General features: G+C 43.1%; 1 protein-coding gene across 5 annotated transcripts in view; it reads left to right on the top strand.

The window, feature by feature from the left end:
- LOC143352748 (cell adhesion molecule Dscam2) overlaps window positions 1-20,584 on the top strand; it is a 249,819-nt gene that overhangs the window by 150,786 nt on the left and 78,449 nt on the right. For all 5 annotated transcript variants that reach the window (XM_076785506.1, XM_076785504.1, XM_076785505.1 and 2 more), the window contains exons 6-10: window positions 3,139-3,382; window positions 4,184-4,388; window positions 16,862-17,158; window positions 18,819-18,929; window positions 19,948-20,106. In XM_076785506.1, coding sequence (XP_076641621.1) covers window positions 3,139-3,382; window positions 4,184-4,388; window positions 16,862-17,158; window positions 18,819-18,929; window positions 19,948-20,106 — 1,016 coding nt within the window. The remainder of the gene's footprint in view (window positions 1-3,138; window positions 3,383-4,183; window positions 4,389-16,861; window positions 17,159-18,818; window positions 18,930-19,947; window positions 20,107-20,584) is intronic.

Here is a 20,584-nt window from a genome sequence, read left to right as displayed (position 1 = left end):
CGGCCATCTGAAACCACTAGATATAAGTGAAGACACGTGTGAAGGTGCACAAACACACAGAAAGCTGCCATACTCGGAACAACTGTAGTACTTAAAAAATTATTAGGACTACTCAGAAATAACTACTCAGTATTTTGTCAATCAAGTTTCTAAATAAGAAGGGTAATGCTTACAAAACAGATTTAAGTGTATTTTTTCAAACCCTGGAAAACCTATTTTTGAAAAACAAAAAACCAATTAAATAAACGCATTTTTCTAGGATATAATACTGTGACACATAGTTCAAGGAGAGCTACATAACAGATACACGAGTAAGATTTTTATAATTGATCAAAGTGTGTTTCTAAAACATTTCCACAGTGCTAAAAGAAAAATTTGTAAGGAATTTAAACAGACGGGAAGCATAAAATCATTTATTAACAACACGTCTTTTTCCGGTATCCGACCTGACGAGACTGCTCGTCCTTTTATCGTCTCGTTCGTTTTTCGTTTTTCGACGTTCGTTTTATCAATAACATGAACACATGAGTATTTACGTGAACAATATATACAGTGGCGGATTAAATCTTAGCTTACAACTTGCATGTTTTGAATGATGTCGCGTTCGCAGGAAGGACGCGATAGATTGTCAAACGCGCGACTTAAAAAACAGTGATATTTCCTGTTATTGCTGTCGTAAATATATCATGTAGAGCAGATCGGCGAGGGATCGAAATATTTTGTTCCTTTCCATAAATATTAATCGCTGGATCCGGGAGCGTACGACCGTTAGAAATCAAGGGACCGAATTGGTTCCGAAATGGTTCAATTTCTGCGCGGCGGGTTCGGTCGGACGAGGTCAAAGGTCGCGCGTGCCCGTGAGAGATCGATTCGATTATCCCGTCTACCGAGACGCTTTAAATACGGGGGGAGGGGGGCCGAGAGAGCGTTTCGGTGACGAAACGCGCGAGTTTCCACGTTTTCGAACCGGTATATCGATCCCGTTGTAGACGGGGGACGAAGCCAGGGACGGGCGAATAATTTCCGGCGAACGGACCCGATCCGGTCGCGCCGGCTTGCTCTCGCTCGCTTCTTATTTAGAGATCCGCCGAGTATTAACGATTTTCGTCTGTAACCCGTGCACGCCACAGCCGCGGTTTATCCGGCTGCTTGTTCAACCGGGAGTGTTTTGAAAGCGTGCCAGTACATCCAGCGTTCCATGCACGCATACTGTGCAGTTCTGAACCGAGGAAAAAAGATGGGCTGGTGTGGGGACTATCGGTGGGGGCACCCAGAGCGAGAGAGAGAGAGAGAGAGAGAGAGAAAGAGAGACAAGGAGAGAGCGCGAGCGGAACGTATGGGTAACGTAGCACAATTCACGGCCGTGCTGTGTATTCAGTCTTCCCAATGAAACAGTTGTTATTTTGTGGTTGCCGAGTGCACTAGAGAGATACACTGCCGGAATGGAAAGGCTTGCTCGGATAGCAAAGCAGCAATATCGCCCTGTGTCCGACGCCAGCGGTATGCGAGCATTTTCGCTCAGTCAGTGGTGAATCTTGAACACTGATCGGACATAATGCAACTCCGTGTATCACGAGAAGCGCAGTGATGCGACCGCGCAATTTATCGGACGCTACCAGCCAGCGGAGCAGCCGTACGTTTCGGCTGACAGTAGTATATCCCTGTTCCTTGTCTGACACCGCCGAAAGAACACCAGACCGGCTCCTGTTCTTTCCGAACCTATTGTGCTCGTAACGGAAATTCAAAGAGTTGGGGAACTTTCTAACAGGTTCTGGTTGAAACGTTGATCATAACTGAAATGTTGTTATAACCATTTTTCGCCTTCTCTGTTCTTATTATAATTGCGGGGAAATAAGTAGTCATGAAACATCACTTACCGGTGATTATTTCACGATATTTAAAAAATTAACCATTCATAGGCAAACATTAGTTTTTGGAGAACATGCAACGCAATTTACAGAAAGCTTCTTATTTTAAATCGTAATGCATAATAAAAAGAGCTGATAAATTATATATGCTCATGTGTACCAAATGTATAGAGCACTTCGAAATTAAAAGAATTAATAACTGACAATTTAGCACGTATTTGTAACTCTTTTTTTTTTTGTTTCGTCAAATGAGCCTGAACAACTTCCACGATTTCGAACAAGAAGCATTGATGCTCGCTGTTTAACGAGTTACTGCTCCACCGTTAATTACCACGTTTGCAAACACTTCAGGCATTCGGCGCTCAAAGACTGAAGAATTTATCGATTCGACGACGGCGACGAGCCCTTTAAAACTCGGAAAACAGAAGCTCTTAAATTCTTAGCGGCCCGATTAATTCGAATTCCATCGGGAATTAGCTTTATCGAATGTAACGCGTCGTATCGTCGGAATTTCCATTTCACCTCGGTCCACGGGCCAAATACAAACGAGTTCTGAAATAGAATTTCCGATAGTCTAGTGTCGTCACGCGACACTTGCTGCTTTAGGACCGATGTGCATGATCGTGTTACTTTCGCAAGATTTGTTCAGCTCCTTGCACTTTCCTGGGAGCTTGGTGATGAAACAGTTGCTCAGCTTTGCCTCCTAATAATTTATTCAATATGATCTAAGTCGCGAGCACTGTGCCCTTCACGAGCAATCCGCTCCCAAGATACATGATTTTTGGCGAAATAGTTGTATAATGTTGATGGGAGGAAAAATTTATTCAAATCCATCACAAATCGGTTATCTGCAAGGTTTATGATTAGACTGCGGATCCTATCCATTTATTTCAAAAATAGGTAGATCAAAATGAACATACTGAAAGTATTCCAAGAATCTAAAAATACTGTTTTATTATCGTGGACTTGTTAAAAACGGCAAGGGAAGAAATAAATGTATATGCAGCTCGAATGTGATGCAATGAATGCAATTTTTATTTTGCATATAAATCCGCAGTCTATTCATGGTAGGTCTTTCTTCCTGGGACCGAAATAAAATGATAAAGAATTAAGTACATTAACGGATAACTTTCTTAAAAAAATAGCAAGGAAGTTACGTCCGTATCTTAAACTTAAATTAAATTCGTGTAATATTAAGGAGATTATTTCCCCTATTTTCAAGATCTCGAGAGTCCAGCGAATCTTTATTTGCTTCTCTTGCCTGTCGTAGGTGGTACTACAACCGGAACCAGAGAGAGGAGCCGATCGAGGACGCATCGGGACATTACGTGGTGCGAGACGGTTCGTTGATCATACAAGGTGTTCAGGAAAACGATACCGGCTCCTATATGTGCACCGCCAGTAATGTGGAGGGCAACGAGTCCATGGAAGTGCGGCTAACGGTGTCTGCGCCATTGAGCGTGCACGTTCAACCGTCGATTCAAACCGTCGACCTCGGCAAGGCCGCTCATTTGGTAATTGACGATACTCACGCTGGCCCGCGATTGATACGTCGGGTTTTATAACAGCAATTAATGCCGGTCCCTAGCCATTTGTGTCGACTGCTTTATTGTTGCGTCAGCTACCTCTTGCTTCCGATATTATTTACTCTGCGTTGTAACTGTGTCCTGTTATCGCGATTATCTTTGTTGTGCGAGACAAAGCATGGTAATCAACACTGCAAAAAAAAAAATTCATTTCAACGCACAACGCAGAGTCGTCAGATTAAGACTTGTCTCCCCACTCTACCTTAACCTTCTGCGACGCTTTTCCCCCCACGCTTCTGCCACGGGCCGGTCACGTGACGCGTTTCGTCTCCGTCGTGCACGCGACTTATCTGATACTGGTCGAGAGAGGATAACTTTTTCCCCTCAAATCGAGCCAATTCTCCGATATGCAAAGTGGCTCACTATTTTATCTAGGATCGTATTCACAACCTGTTGGAGGACGCGAATAATCACGATAGGAGGTGGTGGGGTGGGGGGAGAGCACTAGGTCAATTCGCCGGCGAATTCTTGTTCATTCCCGAGGCATTTGGCTCCGGGGTAATCCGATTTTTACGAGAACACGGAAAGTCGGAGGCGACCCGAAGACCGCCAGAGTTCTTGCTCGCGTTCGCCTACGCTGAAAGAAGCTCGACGGCGCCATTCGACGCGGGGCAATCTTATTTTTGAAGGGGACGCGAGATTCGAGGGTATTCTGTTAGGGGGGTAGGCGGGCACGCCCGGAAACTTGGACGGTTCTCATCAGTCCCTTTTCTCTAAACTGCTTTTCAGACGTGCAGCGCAAGTGGATTTCCGCAGGCGGCGCTCTACTGGCTGAAGGACGGTCAGCCATTGAGAACGAGCTCTCGCGTGAGAGCGGTTGCCACGGAGCGTATTTCCGTGATGTCGGTTGCACGGGAGGACCGCGGGATGTACCAGTGCTTCGTGAGGAACGAGTACGAGATGGCCCAAGGAATCGCGGAATTGCGGCTGGGCGGTGAGTCTTCGTTTGTTTAGGCGTTTATGTCCTGGCCCCCGTCCCATTCTGCCGTCGCAGACCGAACGGGATCTCGGTACGAAACGAGGAAAAATGCTTCCGCCGATATGGGGACGGGAATATACGCCCCCGCTCGAAAAGATGGCGCACGTGTGCTAGAAATTTGATGAGGGTTGCAATGCGAACCGATGCAAACTTTTGTAGGCTAATTAAATCCGTCTATCGTTCTGGGGTAAGTGCTGAGCGGTCAATCTCAGTTCTTTTGCCATAATTCGCCCTCGCCTTCCCCAGCCCTTGGCCAGGCCCTTAAGGACAATATCTTTAACGCATATGGTCTTCGTTCCCACAAGTTATCGCAAATTGAGAAATAAATTCATGAATAGATTCAAAAACTCTAAAATCTCTAACTTTCTGAACAGGCATCAACAAATTGTACCACATCCGACATCTGTGGAACGCCGAGTTGGCTGCTATTTTAAGCAAACGATTATATTGCCTGTGACTTAATAAAATATGAGAAGGAATGATATGCAATTGATATGGAAAATTTCTATTTTGCATAAAGATGCGCAGTTTGTGGATGACTTTATAGAAATTTCGGACAGTTCCATTCGTAGCACAGAATAGGGTCGCCTCGTTAAATCGTTGTCGTTGCCGCGCGTCGTTGCAAGGACATTCGAGATTGCCCGTCTAATTCAGTTCCCCGGCTACATAATAATCGTCCCTTTTTCTCGCTGGCAAAGACTCGGCCCACTCGTTCTGCCTCGTGTAATATCCATTATTCCGTTTAAACGATTTTAAGGAAGACTACCTCTGTCTCATTCCAACCGTGGGGCAGTAACTCGCGGCGGCGGTTAACGAACCTACCGCGGTATGAAACGTTTAAGACACTTCGTCGCGGCGTTTAATGACATCTGGCCGCGGACGACGGTTTCAATTACGTCTGGCACACCGTCTTCTACACCGATGTACCCGCTTGCAGTAAGATTCCGGACGGTTTAACCGGTGTGTAAGACGAACTGTTAACAACGATGCCTGGTCCAAGTCCCGAGGGACTTGTAATCAACAGGCTTGGGCGAAATGTAATCAGATTATATGTATTAAGAATGCCCGTTAGCACGTAATCGACGATTCAATTACGGGTTGCCTCTACTAATAGCGAACTCGGAGTCACTGCAATTAATTATAATTGCTGCCAAGTTATTGATTCGCGAGGAAAAAGTTGAGATATTCGTTACTCACAACAACTCAGAATTTGAGTCGTTGTCATGCTGAAAATAATACAAGGCATTTGTAAATTTTCAGCTGATTTGGAAGAAAGCTGAAATGGAAGAAATAACCTTTGAACTTAAGTCACGTTATCGGACTGTTGGAAATAGTTGATTCTATCATGTTCACTTATACAGAAAAGTTTCCTTCGTCATTAGATTCGAGGACTAAAAATATACAAAAATAATTCAATGAAGAAAATAAATGAAAGGATGCATAAATTTAATTCTGAGTGAGCTTCACTGTTCATTTAATCATTACATTAACTTTTTATCGATTAATTTGAGTTTAAGTTGAAAACCAATATTATCTCCACCTCGATCGAGCTACACGGAAATTGTTGGTACGAAATTAATTGATATGCTTTCACAATGAAAATGTAATTATAACCACAGGTTTGCTTTTGTCCCTAATTGCCGCGGAATATCCAGGATGGTCACAACAAAATCCATTTAAATTTCAGCAGGATACAAACGCGACTAAAGGTCGCTTTATGTCTACACTGTTTCGGCGACAAACCGTCAGCTGACGTCACACAGTCAAAATGAGCGGATCGGACCGACACGAACCAAACCGGCAGAACATTCTTCGGGATAATATTGGTCGGTGTTGCGAACTTGTCCGAGCCTGTCCGTGCCTGTCCGTGCCGGTCCATGACCTTAAAACGTACAGCACTTCCCATGCACCGATTTAAATAGTAATTACTAGACTTCGAATCTTTATGCAAAATGTAAAATGGTCTGCATCAGCTGTAACAAACAGAAGCTAAATAGAAAAATTCTTTTTTCCTGGTCAAGGACCCCAATAAATTACATATACAACAAAAGGGTACTGAATTTTACAAAATCATCGATTTCACACATTCCCAAAGATTTCCACGGGCAAACACAAACACAAAGTGCATCACTCTATCGATCAGCATCGGTAAGGTTAAACGCGTGAAATCTTCGGGACGAATTAGCCGAGCGCCGGCTGGCTGGCTCTTCAGGCCTAATTGAATCGGCCTGGAGGAAAAAGAATTGGAAAACTCGCCGGGCCGAGTTTCCCCTGGTTTCCCGGCAGGTGTGTCCTCTTTTTCCCGGCGTCTTGGGCTCTCGAGGCTTCTTGGTCGATGATGGAAACTCGGCCTCGGTGTGTTCGGAAGACAGACTTGGTTGGATGGCGGTGCTCGACGAAAAGGCGCGGGATGGAGGGGGTGTGGCGAGAGGAGGGCCTGTTTGTCGAGCGAATGGTTCCGCGGTGATAGGTTGCCGGTGGTTAATGCAGTGGAACTCTTCCCCATACGATCCATTCCGGGTTTGCGTGCCACTCCATCGTAACGCGTTTTCCATCACGGAGCCCGGCGCGCGCGGCCGCTTTCCTCCGTGGAAGGTACGTGCCATTTTCGCACGAAAATGCCCGCATCGTTCTGCAACCCCCGTCGCCGTGATCCATCCCCTCGCGTTCCGCCATCCACGCCCTTCCGTTCGTGCCGTCATCCCGCGAAAATCGCTGTTTGCCGCCCGATAATCGCCATCCTTTCGATCCACCGGCGCTTTTAATTATGGAACCTCTCGCGCCCCGACGGCGTTGATCACGTACTTTTCACCGTCGGTGGTTTCAGTCCCGGCTCGGCTCCGATGGCTATAGATCCCGCGGATCGCTTTCAATTTGAGCGCGTTCGATCCTCCACTGTTTTCTTTTTCTTTACTTTCTATGGCTTCTTTTTCCCCCTTTTTTTCGGGCGACATCGTACATACCATTAACAGGCGAGCCCTCTCACCGAGGATGGTTAAGCCGTTTCTGCTACGTTGACCAGGCAATTTTTTTGCGAACACAAGAAGCTTTGCCGGGAATATTGCCTTTGCCTTGCAACTACTTGCTGTTGCGGTACATTAACTTCACCGTTCGCGTCTTCTTTCGCGCGACGAGCGTTTCGAACCGCTTTGCTGGGCTACGGGTAGAACCGAGTTTCTACGCGACGGCGGAGCAATAGTGGCGATATGTTAGGAATCAATATCTTGTGTTATGAGATTCTTCGTTACCGAGGTTATGGCAACCATTTAACCGTTCGTCATTCCTACGGAAAATCGGAGACAGAGTTGTTCACGAATATACAGTGATTCCCGTTACCGTGGCCTATACCTCGAGAGGTCACGAAGCTCGAGAGGTCTCGGACGCGGACGCCGACGAGTGTAAACATAACACGGCTCGACGGACGATACACGACGCTGGCAAGGCTCGTGTTGTTGACATACCTATATCGAGAATTGACTGTATTCGAACGCCATTTGAAACAGAATATCTTTTTTTCAAATTCGGCCAAGCGACCTGACTTTTTCCAGTAATCAGAAGCATTGGTTTACTATATGACGTGCGAGAAAGGTGTTGGAAAAATTGCAATTGGCGGGAATTATATGAAAAATGGCACTTTTTGAAACTTTCATATTCGAGCCCGTAATGAAAATTTAAAATATGCGTTTTGTGAATCACATTGCTCTAAAAAGGAAGAAACATGCTAAGCTGCTTGGTTTAGCAATTAATGTCTCCATACTGAAGGGTAGTAGAAGCCTCGTCTTTGGCAGATTTCTGATTCATTTCCCCCTTTTTCCAGTCGTGTACACGAGCATATCTTACCGTTATCCATAATACTGGAACATTTGAATCTTCTGCGCACGCCCGTCATTTCTCCGTGTAACAGTAAAATTCTGGCTGACAGAATGGCTTCGAGTTTATCGGTTTCCCCGGCGGATCCTCCTATCTGTTGCTCCTGTGTCATATTTCGACCGGGTAACCGACTTCGATGCTTTTTCCATTAACCGGACAACACAGCACGCCGATCGACGGTTTCGAGTTATGGCCACGAAGATTTCAATTAAAATACTGTTACCGAGCCAGATTGGCCGCGTGTCCGATCCACGGTTACAAAAGTCCGGAGTACCCAGCGGGCGATTTTGCGCACGAGAGACTCGATCGAGCATCTACGAGTTCCGAGTTCCGAGAGTGTACGTGTGCTTTGTTCTCTGTTCTCGGTTCTCGATTTTCGGTTCTCGGGCCGAAACACTCGCTGCGTTCGGGCACCGGAGCACGCTTCGCTCCCTCGTAATGTATTTTCCATCACGAAGTCGTTTCGCCCCGGGCGGCGTACTATTTTTGCTCGAAAATGGCCTCGTTTGCGCCGCGCTCCGACCGCCTCTGCTTCGAGAGACCAGCGGCGTTGCGTAGCATCGCTGGATCGAAAACCACGCGATACGCGAGCTCTCCACTCGAAATATAATAAAGACCATTCGGTTCGCGTGCTTTTCTGCGAACACAGGGACAAAGAGATACATACCTACAAACGAGATGCTTCGAATCGGGCTTTGAGCGACCCGACCAGTCCGTCGCAATTCTCAAATTATTTAACCGTAATGTGTTTATTCGAGTTTACGAGACCGAGATTCTGTTACCGTTTTAGCCGCTGCTCGAAATTTCGTTCGCTGATTAGTAGACGGCAGATTTCGGGCATTTGTCCGTTTTATGTCATTGAATGTCCTCCTGGACTTGAACAATGCGCTGACCGGCACACGTTGGAAGCCTCTAAATCGCTGATTGCACAAAAGGTGCGTGCCGTGGAATTCAAATTTTTCGGAGACTGTGCAAGGATGAATGTTTAACTTTTTCCTATTGTACTTGTTATGCTCCTTTATTATTTGGCTAGTTGACACACGAAGTTCGTACCCGATTTGAACAAAATGACCAGGGTATTACTATTTCGTTATAAAACTATTTTGATAGCGTAAGAAATTCGTGATTTAATTATTCTCCTACTGGCTATAAAATTAAATTAATAGATCTTACATTGAAGGCAACAGTCTACGAGGAGTACGCTTACAAATACAATTACGAATCATAAAATCTTGAGTAAACAAAACTGCGAATGGTTCCAAACATCGTCACTCGTATTGCACCAAATTATACCATATTTACTCGCATCATGAATTCACCATCAATCTATAGGAAATGTAAACGCGAACTTGAACTTAGTGGCGAGCCAAAGAAGCTTCACGGCGACGTTATGAACGTTTCACCGAGAAAAGTTCTGGCGGGGATCTAAAGACACGTTTGAAACTTTGAATCAACGGCCGGCAGGGAATCGATGCGACCGCGCGTTGCATTCGAGCCATCATTAATTCTCTTTCGAAGTTCTTCGGCGAGGGATGCTCCGTTTATATTCCATCAAATTGCAACAGCGTGTCTGTTTCGTCGCAACTACTTACACCGGACCGAATCGTCAGAGCTGTATACTCGGTTCGACGGAAGAGTACGAAAGTCAATCAAACCCTTCGTTACGGGGGTAGTTAATTATTCTCTCTTCCACCCATCTCATTAATCCCCGCAACCTACCCGGACAGCAAGGACGGCGTGTGCTGGCGAAGCACTCTGAATCGATTCTATACGTTTCCCCGAGCCGATGCTTTCTCGGCCATTAGCCACGCGTCGCGGCAAGTTCGATGATAGTTGGAACATGAAATTTTCTTTCGGAATCGTTCGCTCCACCACTTCGTTACTACTGAAACTGATATTCTCCCAATGTCTGTTCGAGCGGCGCAAACAAATGATAATTACAAGGTGATACACTTGGACAGTAAGATTAGATTTTATTTGGCTTGAAAAAATAATAAATTTCTAAACAGAATATCTAATTTCAAAAATAAAATATTTTTATTTTAACAATATAAACCACGAAATACAATATTTTCATTTCAAGGACCTGTATCGGAAGATAAAATCTATATTTCCATTTTAGCACTCTGAAATACGAAATACAATATTTCCATTTTAACAATTTGAAACGTAATCTCACTTAAAGTATTGGATTATCCCATAAGTAATTCAATTCATTCTGTGATTTAAAATGCAAGAGATTCTGTCGTCGAGTTATTAAAGGAGATCGGAAACAAGTTTCACATAATGATGGCTGAAAGGTATTTCTGAAAAACTTGAATTTGTTTCCGTGATTGATGTGTTTTCAGCAAAACTATTTAACATAAAGAGGATAAATGAAAACAAGTAAAATATTTCAAGACGAAATCCAAGTATTCTTAACGTTCTTGGAATAAAATATCACTTTCAGATACTATCTGAAAAACTTGTTGCATCGAATAAAATATTTCATTTTCAAAGTTCAACGCATACTTTAAAACGAATAGGATTACTTTCCATTTACCATTTGAAATACCATTTTACCCGGCTCTGGCCATTAACCACGCGGCGCGGCAAGTTCGATGGTAGTTGGAACTTTTCTTTCGGAATCGTTTGCCGATCGGTCTGGTTTGACCGTCTGCAACCGGATAAAGTCGGATACAATCGGTCCAGGAAACGTTTCTTCGAACGCTTGTACACGCTTCGCTCACCCGCGGCCGTTATCAGAAGGTGAAACTGTGTTTCCACCCTTTCGCCGCAGCCACCCCCAACTCCCCGGGTGGCAAGAGTAATTGAAGACCCGAAGGAAAGAAGGCACTTAGTTGGCCGGGTCGCGGCGATAGAAACAAGAACACCAGCAAACAACGGTAATGGATTCAACCTTTGAACGCTTTACCCGCAATTGCATCGGGCCGCAATAACTCGCCGCGGCCCGGAGTTAGCCGCGGTAAGCGATTTTTCATTAGGTTTAAACGGGACGATGATTGCGCGCTATTTCGCCATGCCCCTCCGGCTCTTTCAACCGCCTTCGAGCTCGGCCGAGCGCGACGCTACCGAGCTGGCTCATTTTTCTATTCGATGGAAACCGTTTCGGGAGTATTCTTCGCGATCCTGAAAGTCCCCTTTGCTGCGAGCGAAGTTTCGGGGCCGGGATGAATTTTCGTTACGCTACGTTGCCATAAACCGATCGGGCGATTCTTCTGCATGAGAAAGTACTCTGTCGCTCACAAATATTTGATATCTTGTTCGATGGAAGGGCTCCACTCGGCTCCCGATAACGGAAGAATTGGAATTATTGCTTTACATTTACAGTTGCAACTGGATAGAAATAATAACATTACAGGACGGCTCAATTTGAGTGCCCCGTACTTCTCACGGATATCAGCGATAAGCTGACTCGTTGGGTTGGAAATTATCAGAAGCACGATACTACCATTAATTATAAAATGGAAGAATGAAGAAAGAAGTTGCAAAAATTATAGGAACGGTCCTTTCACAAACTTGTTCCTCATGATCAGCGGAACAAAACGATTGAACAAAAAATATTTTTTTTTTTTTTTTGTACCTTGGCTTTCAAGGTTTTCTTATGTCAATTTCCACCAAATCGTAGGTGTAGAATCGCGCCATATAATTTCTCGACGCCCTGTACATAAAGCAACCCAGGAGTTTATGAACCGTCGGCAAACAATAAATGTGAATTCCCATCTTCTTCTGGGAACGATAAAGAATTTCTAACCACTGCAACAAATAGATCGTAGTGCAAGGGGCGAACAATAATGCGGTTAGATTTCGCAGAATGTCTTTCGCTGCAAACAAGTTCGATGACATTTTCGAGATCTATTTCCTAAATTTCGAAGGTTTCGTTAAACTGGATCAGACAGAAATATTGTTTGTTTCGCGGGAGAACGGAGGTCAATAGAATTTCGTTATTTGCAGCGCCGCAACAGCGGCTCGAAACGTCCTTTATTCCGGGTCGATTCCCTAACCGCCAGCATGAGTTTCGTCGATGGTCAGCCAGTGGGTCAGACTATTCGATTTTCGGTTGATGATCGAGTTAGGCGTTCCCGTTACTCTGTCATTAGGATTTTTCTCGACTGCATGATTTCTAAGCTGCGGGGCATACAGTGTACATTAGGTAGGGATTGCCCGCAGCACGATGGGATAGTTAGTACCGCCACCTTGGATTTGCATACGCTAACGAGATTCCTGCGGTTTTGCCGATGCTTTGCATGCCGGCCGGGCACGATCTCGTCCCAGTCTGCACCTCTAGCTACGTCTATTTATTATGCGTCATAGATACGTCAGGCAAGATGGCTCGTCAGCCTCCAGAGAGCAACAGAGAAGGACAGCAGAGCCAAATAACCAGAGATAGAAAGCGAGATGGCAAACAGAAAGCTTAAGCTTAACTGGCGCGACAGACAGAACCACCGAACAGGACCCGTTCAGCGTTTTTCATTCTATCTCGAAATATTTCCTTCTATTTTCCCACGAAAGTTATACTCGTTGTTCCTTTTCTCGTCATTGAGCTGCCATTTAACAAACGCGAGGCCGAAAATAACTAAGATCGCTGCGACGAATAATTTATTAACGGAGACTAAGAATTTTAGCATTTCAGCAGAAAGGTATCCAACCTCGCAAATAGACTAAGCATCTCACTAATTTCGTAGTCACACATCCACTCGGTTCTCTACTAAAATGGAAGTAATGTCGCATTAAAAAATTCCGATGGATTAAATAAGCTCAAAATAAATGTTTAAATTTCGAAGCGAACGGAAAGTGATGGTGGCTTCGATTTTTTGACGGATTCGTTTCATCCTGCGCGAGTTCATTAACGTCGTCCATATCGGACCTACGCGGATACGTCAAAAAAAAATTGATGTGGATCGCTTCCTATCCGATCAGCAAACTCGTTTCGTGAGCATAACTGGATCGGCGTATTTGGGAGACACGCAATTAAGCGGCCGGAATGAAATTTGTTTAATGGCCGACGGACGCGTCTTGTCCTCGTATCGATTAGGCAAGGCCGGCTCGTGCAGTAATGCTGCCTCGAAATTAGAGAGCAAACAGTGCCTTTAGCAGGCACACTTAAAAAATTTGTGTCCCCCTAACACTTGGAATTAAGTTTTCCGAGACCAGACCGCCCCAGGCCGTCTCCGTTTCCGCAGATTTTTAATTTAAATTGCAGCCGTCTCGCTGAGAGGTAGACGTCCGCGAGTACTGTATATATTTGACGACAGACTGGACTATTATTTAGACGAGACATTGTGTTCCTCGTCGTGGTATTATTAAACAACCGTTGCTGCAACCATTTTTCGTCTGGTACCCCTCCTACATCCTTTCTCGTTACAATAGTTCGCATCTATAATATTAAATTTATGCGAGAGCTTTAGACTTTTTCAATCGCCAAAATAAAAATTGTATACATTAAATACAAGATACAGGAGCTACGTAGACGTTGATTTCCTTCTTTAATCATTTTAATAAATTAGCAAGAACGCAATAGTATTTTTAAATTCTTTGTACCTTTAGAAAATATTAATACTTATTTTAAAGCGTTCCAGTTTATCCAACCTTGTAAAACTATTACGAAATAAAATATACTTTTCCGGGAATTGTTCCGGAAAATCCGTGCAATTGTTCCGTTTTTCTATTTTTATACAATTATAAAAATATGACAAAATAAAATATATTTCATACAAGATAGAAATTTAAAAACTGACGAACCTTAGTCATTGGCTGCCTGGGAAGTACGTTCACCGAAAAGTTTTCGACAGCAGGAACATTCATTTTTGATGTTATATTTGCTGGAGTCGCTATTGGGCCGACTAGCGTGTTGAAGAATTTATTAACCGTGGATCAATTTCTCTGGGGCGTGTTCAAGCACCCAACCGCGCGAAAATCACGATATGCATGCGAAAAGTTGTAGAATGTTATTTCGTAGTCGACGTGCCCGCGCTTATGAACTTCATGAATTCATTACCGGCAGGACTCGTTACGTGGAGCTGCGGGTTCATTTAGAGCCCTCCTGGAACTGGAACGCATGCCCGCGAAAGCACCGTGGTTATTTTCAATGTTTCTTCGTTAGGCCACCGCGCACTTAATCCCCAGGATCCATTAATCGCCAGGCCAATTATTTAGTACAAAGTCCCTTTGGTCGTTAAAGTCCACTTAATGAAAAGGGATATCGCGTGATTCGACGACAGCAGGTTTATCTTTGTTCCTCCATCATCGCGGAACGTTCTATTCATAATCGTATCGCAAATTATGAAAAAGTCTGCCGGGAAAGTCGGCAAAGATACGATTAAAGCAAACGTTTCTCGAGTAGAAGGTACAACCAGTTCAAAAAGTCTTTGCACATCTTTTATAATGGAGAAACTTTTTAAAAATCACACCGAACGCCTTAACTTTTAAAGGCTTCCCTTTTAAAGATTTTTTTCAGAAAATTAGTTATATTCAGTTCGAAATAGTAAATTTAAATATTCTTAAAACTCTCTGTGTGTGTGTTGGTTGTTATTATAACTGGCATAAATCTGTAAAATATAGATTTTACATTTTTTTTTAAGGACGCAGATAAAATAGTACAATTTTTGAAAGTTTTTATATCCAATAGCAAGTAAATTAATCCTTCTAACACCTCAACCAAACTCAAATCGTTCGAACACATTTTCAAAAATAGTTATACTGTTTCAAAGGGTGTACGAATACTTTCTTGTCAAGGTGTATCTTGTAAGGTAAGATAAATTCGTAGGATTTAGAAGTATTAATACGATGATCCGCTACAGTTCCAAATAAACCGAAACGTTTGAAAGATTTCCACCTTTCCCAAGCCATTAATCTCTATCCTGCCTGCGTCCTCTTCTAAAGGGATTTACATAGCGAACCAGTGGTACTTTTAACTAACTCCCCACGTTTTACGATTAAGTGAGACCGTATATTTTACGATTTTGATAGGTCGCATGAAGCTTTTACGACGCGTAGTCGCTCACGGAATTTCAATTATGCTCCCCGTTCGGTAAGAACTTTTATGAATCGTGAACAAAGCTGAACTATGTACTCTGTCGAGGAAAAGCAACGAAATTATGGACACGGTTCAGCGAGGAAAATGCAACGAGTGTCGGTGACGAACGGGTCAAGTCCCAATGACAATTTAGATCTGCATTTTGGACATCGTGCGACGCGTTATGAATGCCGAGTGAGTCTCTATCACCACGTTTGGTAATTCGCACTCTAAGAGTCACACTTCGGACAGCATTCGAGTACTGTACCATGTCCCTGCATAAAGTATAAATACTATTGATAGTTGGCGAAAGTGGACCCGAGGAGTATCATGAAGCGAGGAAATTCCATTGGAAATAGTGGCTTGATGGACTTGGTCAAGAATACTGCAATTCAATGTAGTTTCGCTATGCTGAAATTCAATAGATGCCATTGCCCTACCGGTCGACTGTTTAGACTTGTTGAAATGGAGAATGGGTATTCTGAACAATACTTGTAGTTTAGTCAAAGCTAATTATGTACGTCCCGTATCATAATTAGCCTTCCAAAATAACGTAACTATTGTTTCGTTGAATTCTGTGGAGTGTATCTATAACAAGTCAGACAGATAGTTGTGAAAACAAAAGCACCTACTGTTAGGGGAAACAAAACGTTTCTTTGGCGAATGTGTACCATAATTTTGTATAAAAGTTAGTACATGCGACTTGATAATATGTTAAATCGTTTTTCTTACCAATAGGTAATCCATTTTTATGCAAAATCATGTGTATGATCTACGATTCAAAATAGGGGAAGTTTTTCTTTTTTGTCGGTCAGCAATAATTAGTGTATGTACACACAATATTCTCCTATCTCATGCGAAAAGATATTGTCTTCAATAACATGAAAATACCTTACAAAAATCTCCATAACATTTATTTTCAAGTTTTAGAAAATAACTTTTAAAATTATTGTATATAATTGTCTTATTTTACGTATTAATGTTTATAGATCTTTCTAAACTGTAACTGACGTTTAATATTACCATTATTTAGTAGGGTGAATAATTGAAATTTATGATCGTGGACACAAAACAAATTGAAAGAGGAAATAGTATGCCTCAGGGGAACAAGTCTGTAACAGGTCAGCTACGTTGCCTCGAGGATGAATAGCGTGGTGAACGACAGAGAATGTGTTTCGTTAGCAATTATCTATTTCAATAAAATGCAACAGCGTCGACACTGTAAACTAATGAAACAAAAATCTCTAGCAAAACGAATTAAATCAAATTAGTTTACTACAAACCTTTTAACATTAGACCTACAGAGCACTAATAGTGAATACAAAAACAACGAAAATGTAAATTGAGTGTCAACAGTCACCAAAAGTACAAAGAAAGCAAATTTTCGAAGCGCCTTTGGGTAAAAAAACGGTCAACAGTAACGCAGAGGTTAACCATGGTCGGTCACGTGTTCGGGAAGAACGAAGGAATTCTCCTTGGACGGGGGTAGGCGTAGTATTCGAATGTTTCCAGGTAAGCGTGATGATATAATTTCTGTTAACAGAGATCGCGCCGCAGCTGGTCTACAGGTTTATCGAACAGACAATGCAAATCGGTCCATCGGTTTCCCTGAAATGCAGCGCCGCGGGTAATCCCACGCCGCAAATTTCCTGGTTGCTGGATGGATTTCCGCTTCCGCAAAACGACAGGCTGCTGATTGGCCAGTACGTGACGGTGTACGGGGACGTAATATCGCACGTTAACATCTCGTCGGTGAAGTCTGAAGATGGGGGCGAGTACGAGTGCATCGCCAGCAGCCGGGCGGGCGAGGCGCACCACTCGGCGAGGCTCAATATTTACGGTGAGTCCCGGGGAGAGACTGTTAAGGAGAAGAATCGCCGACCGGTGTCGATTGAAATTGACTGGAAACCCGGGGGAATATTACGTTTACCACGGGATCGATCGCCCGGAATAACGGCTTGATGGGACCCCCTTTGTCATTAACGCCGCCCTGATTCCGTAGCTCGCCGGACTGGGGTGGTTTCTATTAATTAAAAATCGTCCCCCCCCCCCCCCTTCGACGAGTCGACCAACTTGCCGCAATTGTTGCGCGGTCTGCGAGGAATCCCGGGAACGATGTCTCCTCAGCTATCTGGACTTTGAAGGGAGTAGGCATTCCGTGAGGTCAAAAAATCGGATATTTAATCGTATTTAACAATCACTTGAAATGGTTATGTAATTTCAGACTGAATCAATGAATTATTAAATGGAAATCTAGTTACTCTAGATTCTTAGGGTAATTGTTGCAGTAGTCAGCCATCTTACGCATTGTTATTATTAATTTACTATTTTTTGAGGAATTGTTATTATACAGAGTGATCGGTGATTATAACCGAAAAGGGGGTAATGCTACATTAAAAAGTAAGTCGGAAATGTAAGATAAAATGTTTCGTTACGAGGTTTTAAGCGTAATAAATAGTAAAATGTTAACGTTGTTGTTGCAATTTAACATTCAAATGAATTTAAATCTCTGTCACTCTCTAGACAGTCATTGAAATTAGAAACGTAATTAACAGTAGCGGAAACGTGATTGATCAATTTTGCGTGTCTATTTATTGCAACAGTGAAACAAAAGGAATTTCCGTGAAAACAAGTGCATTGTTCAAAAACAATAACGTGATCCTACGGATAGGTTGCTTTCATCAAATTTTCGCAACCCTGTGTGTGCAAACACACCCAATTCTCCATTTTCACGGTAAATTGATTAAAAAAAAAAACGTATAAAAGTACAATTGAGTATACGCGAGAAATTTAGGTGAATGGTTCAGGATATGGAAACTCGATGCAAACAGAAAATTATTATCATACGATACATGCAGATGTTTCTGTAATTAAAACACGCGCATACCGGTGTATCTCTTTTTAAGGGAATAATGAATAACTAATAAAACAGAAATTCGAATAATCCGTACGTAAAAGTTCATTGTAAAATTTGTCGAGAACAATTTTTTTCTTCTTCCATCGGTATTGTCAATATTCATTCGTTATCCATTGTACACATTTTTTGTCGTAACTCTCACACAGATTACCAGTTAGTGGAGCCGTAACTCTTAATTCCAGCTACATCTATTACGTCAACATCTATTTTCACTTTAAATGTGTTTTTATCCATCGGCGAACTAAACGAAGTAAACACGTACTGCCTCGCTGAAGGAACATCGTTCTAGTGTAAATGGATTCGAATGAAATTAGTAATGCTTTCATCCGGCGTGGTTCGGCGCCATAAACTTCAGTATAAACTCTCAGAGCATCAGCCAGGTGGTTCTTATTTTCCCCGGGAGCAGCAAATTGGAACGAAGAGAAGATAAAAGGCGGTGTTCGTTCTCGTTCCTTCGTAGCTACCGAATCGATTGCACCTGGGCAACAGATAAAAATACGGAAACGAGTTAACTTCGTGCGGGGTCGCGGAGGGAATTATTCGGAATACACGTGTGTATGTATTATTTGCTTGTCAATCGCAGGCCCACCATACGTCAGACCCATGTCCACGGTTTCGGCGGTCGCTTGGAAACAGTTTCACATCAAATGCCCAGTCGCTGGATATCCTATTGAATCGATAATTTGGGAGAAAGGTGAGTAAACAAGCTTTCGTTTCATCATGCATACGGCATTATTTCAGTCACGTTTGAGTGATCCCGTCAAATCATTAATGGAACGATCCCTTTAATCGACAATTATCGTATCCATCATATTCATCGCGGGTCATCTGTTCGTTCCGGTATTCATTTCTTACCTGTTAAGGTCAATTTACGCTATACGGCACGGACCGGCACGGCAGTTTATGCTTTATGTCTACACCGATCCGGCGACAAACAGTCAGCTGACGTCACATCGTCAAAATCTGCGGAACGGACAGTACATCAGACAATAAGATAATTTTAACTAAAATTCAGCTAAAATGGTATAGTACTCCCTTGACAAAGTACGGAGACACGTCTAGTTAACAATGTGAAAAACCGTGACCTTAAGAAATTTTTTCTTGGAAAAATGAATGGACATTTTCGTTAAACAAGTACCTCACTTAAAAATATACATATTGTACAATTAATTTTATTTGTGATATTATGTGTTACATTTTACGATATTTGAGATAATAAGAATTTGAGATATTAGAACAAGATGTCGCTCTACCGTGTGACCTATATACCTCTTTGAGAAAGCATTCAAAATTTACTATAGGATCCAAAATTCCTTAAGTAGCACGATATCCACAACTTTCGTCTAATAAGCTTTCGCTCGGTAAAATAGATTTCACTTGGAAAAGTAGATTTCGCACCGGAAGGATTCTATGTAAAGCACTCGGAGCTCGATAAACTAAAACCTCTGTTAAAGTTTGACGATCTATCAAAGCTAATGAAACTTTCGCCGCGTTTTCCGTTCAATAGAGCTTATGGCGTAGAGGCTTGGCTTCATCCCCGACTCGAGGAATTAACGTAGCTTCCGTATTAACGTTCGTTCATTACGAAATTAGCAACAGGAAGATCCTGTTCCGCTCGGAGACCGAACCGCCCTTATTTTCCCAGCAATTTAGATCGATCGCGACCACGGTGCGTTCCCCATATGCTAAAGGATTATTGTTGTTGTTGTCAGACGGAGTGAAATTGCCGACCAACATGAGACAGAGAGTGGCGAACGGCAGTCTGTCTATCGATAACGTGCAATCAGAGGCTGATCAGGGCACGTACACGTGCACCGCCAGGGACAAGCATAACATCACCTCCCAACGGTCGGTCGAAGTGCGGGTCCTAGGTGAGTGACCAGAAGACAAATATTTTCCGATACAGGTATTTTGCAGGCTTTGCGGGCCAGGCCGATCAAATTTGTCGAGTCGACCGGAGACTCTGTCGCTCACGTATGACTCTAACCTTGGATACTTATTTTTCTCTATGCTCGGCAAATTGTGCCCGGAAAGTTTCGAAACCGGCAAAGACCCAACTCGCACGGGTCTTACGATGATTGTCAATATTACTCTGGAACATACTATCTCACCGATGTCTGAACGAAAGTGTCCGCAAACCTAATCCTCTGGGTGACTGGAGTTTCGGATCAGCTGCTAGAGTGCAACGCTTATTCCAGGGAATAATACTTTCTATTTTGCTGTATCTTGCTCTGACACTTCATTCGAAATAATTATTCGGCTGACGTCAGTGTCGTCTTTCAAGCTTGTTGATTTTACTATCGAAGTAAAACGTTGCAGACTTGGAATTCGCATTAAAAAATCAAATTC

This window comes from Halictus rubicundus, chromosome 3 (assembly GCF_050948215.1).
Source record: "Halictus rubicundus isolate RS-2024b chromosome 3, iyHalRubi1_principal, whole genome shotgun sequence".
In the NCBI taxonomy this organism is placed as follows: Eukaryota; Metazoa; Arthropoda; class Insecta; order Hymenoptera; family Halictidae; genus Halictus; species Halictus rubicundus.
Note: the sequence above shows the minus strand (reverse complement) of the source record. Positions and strands in the feature narration are given on the sequence as shown.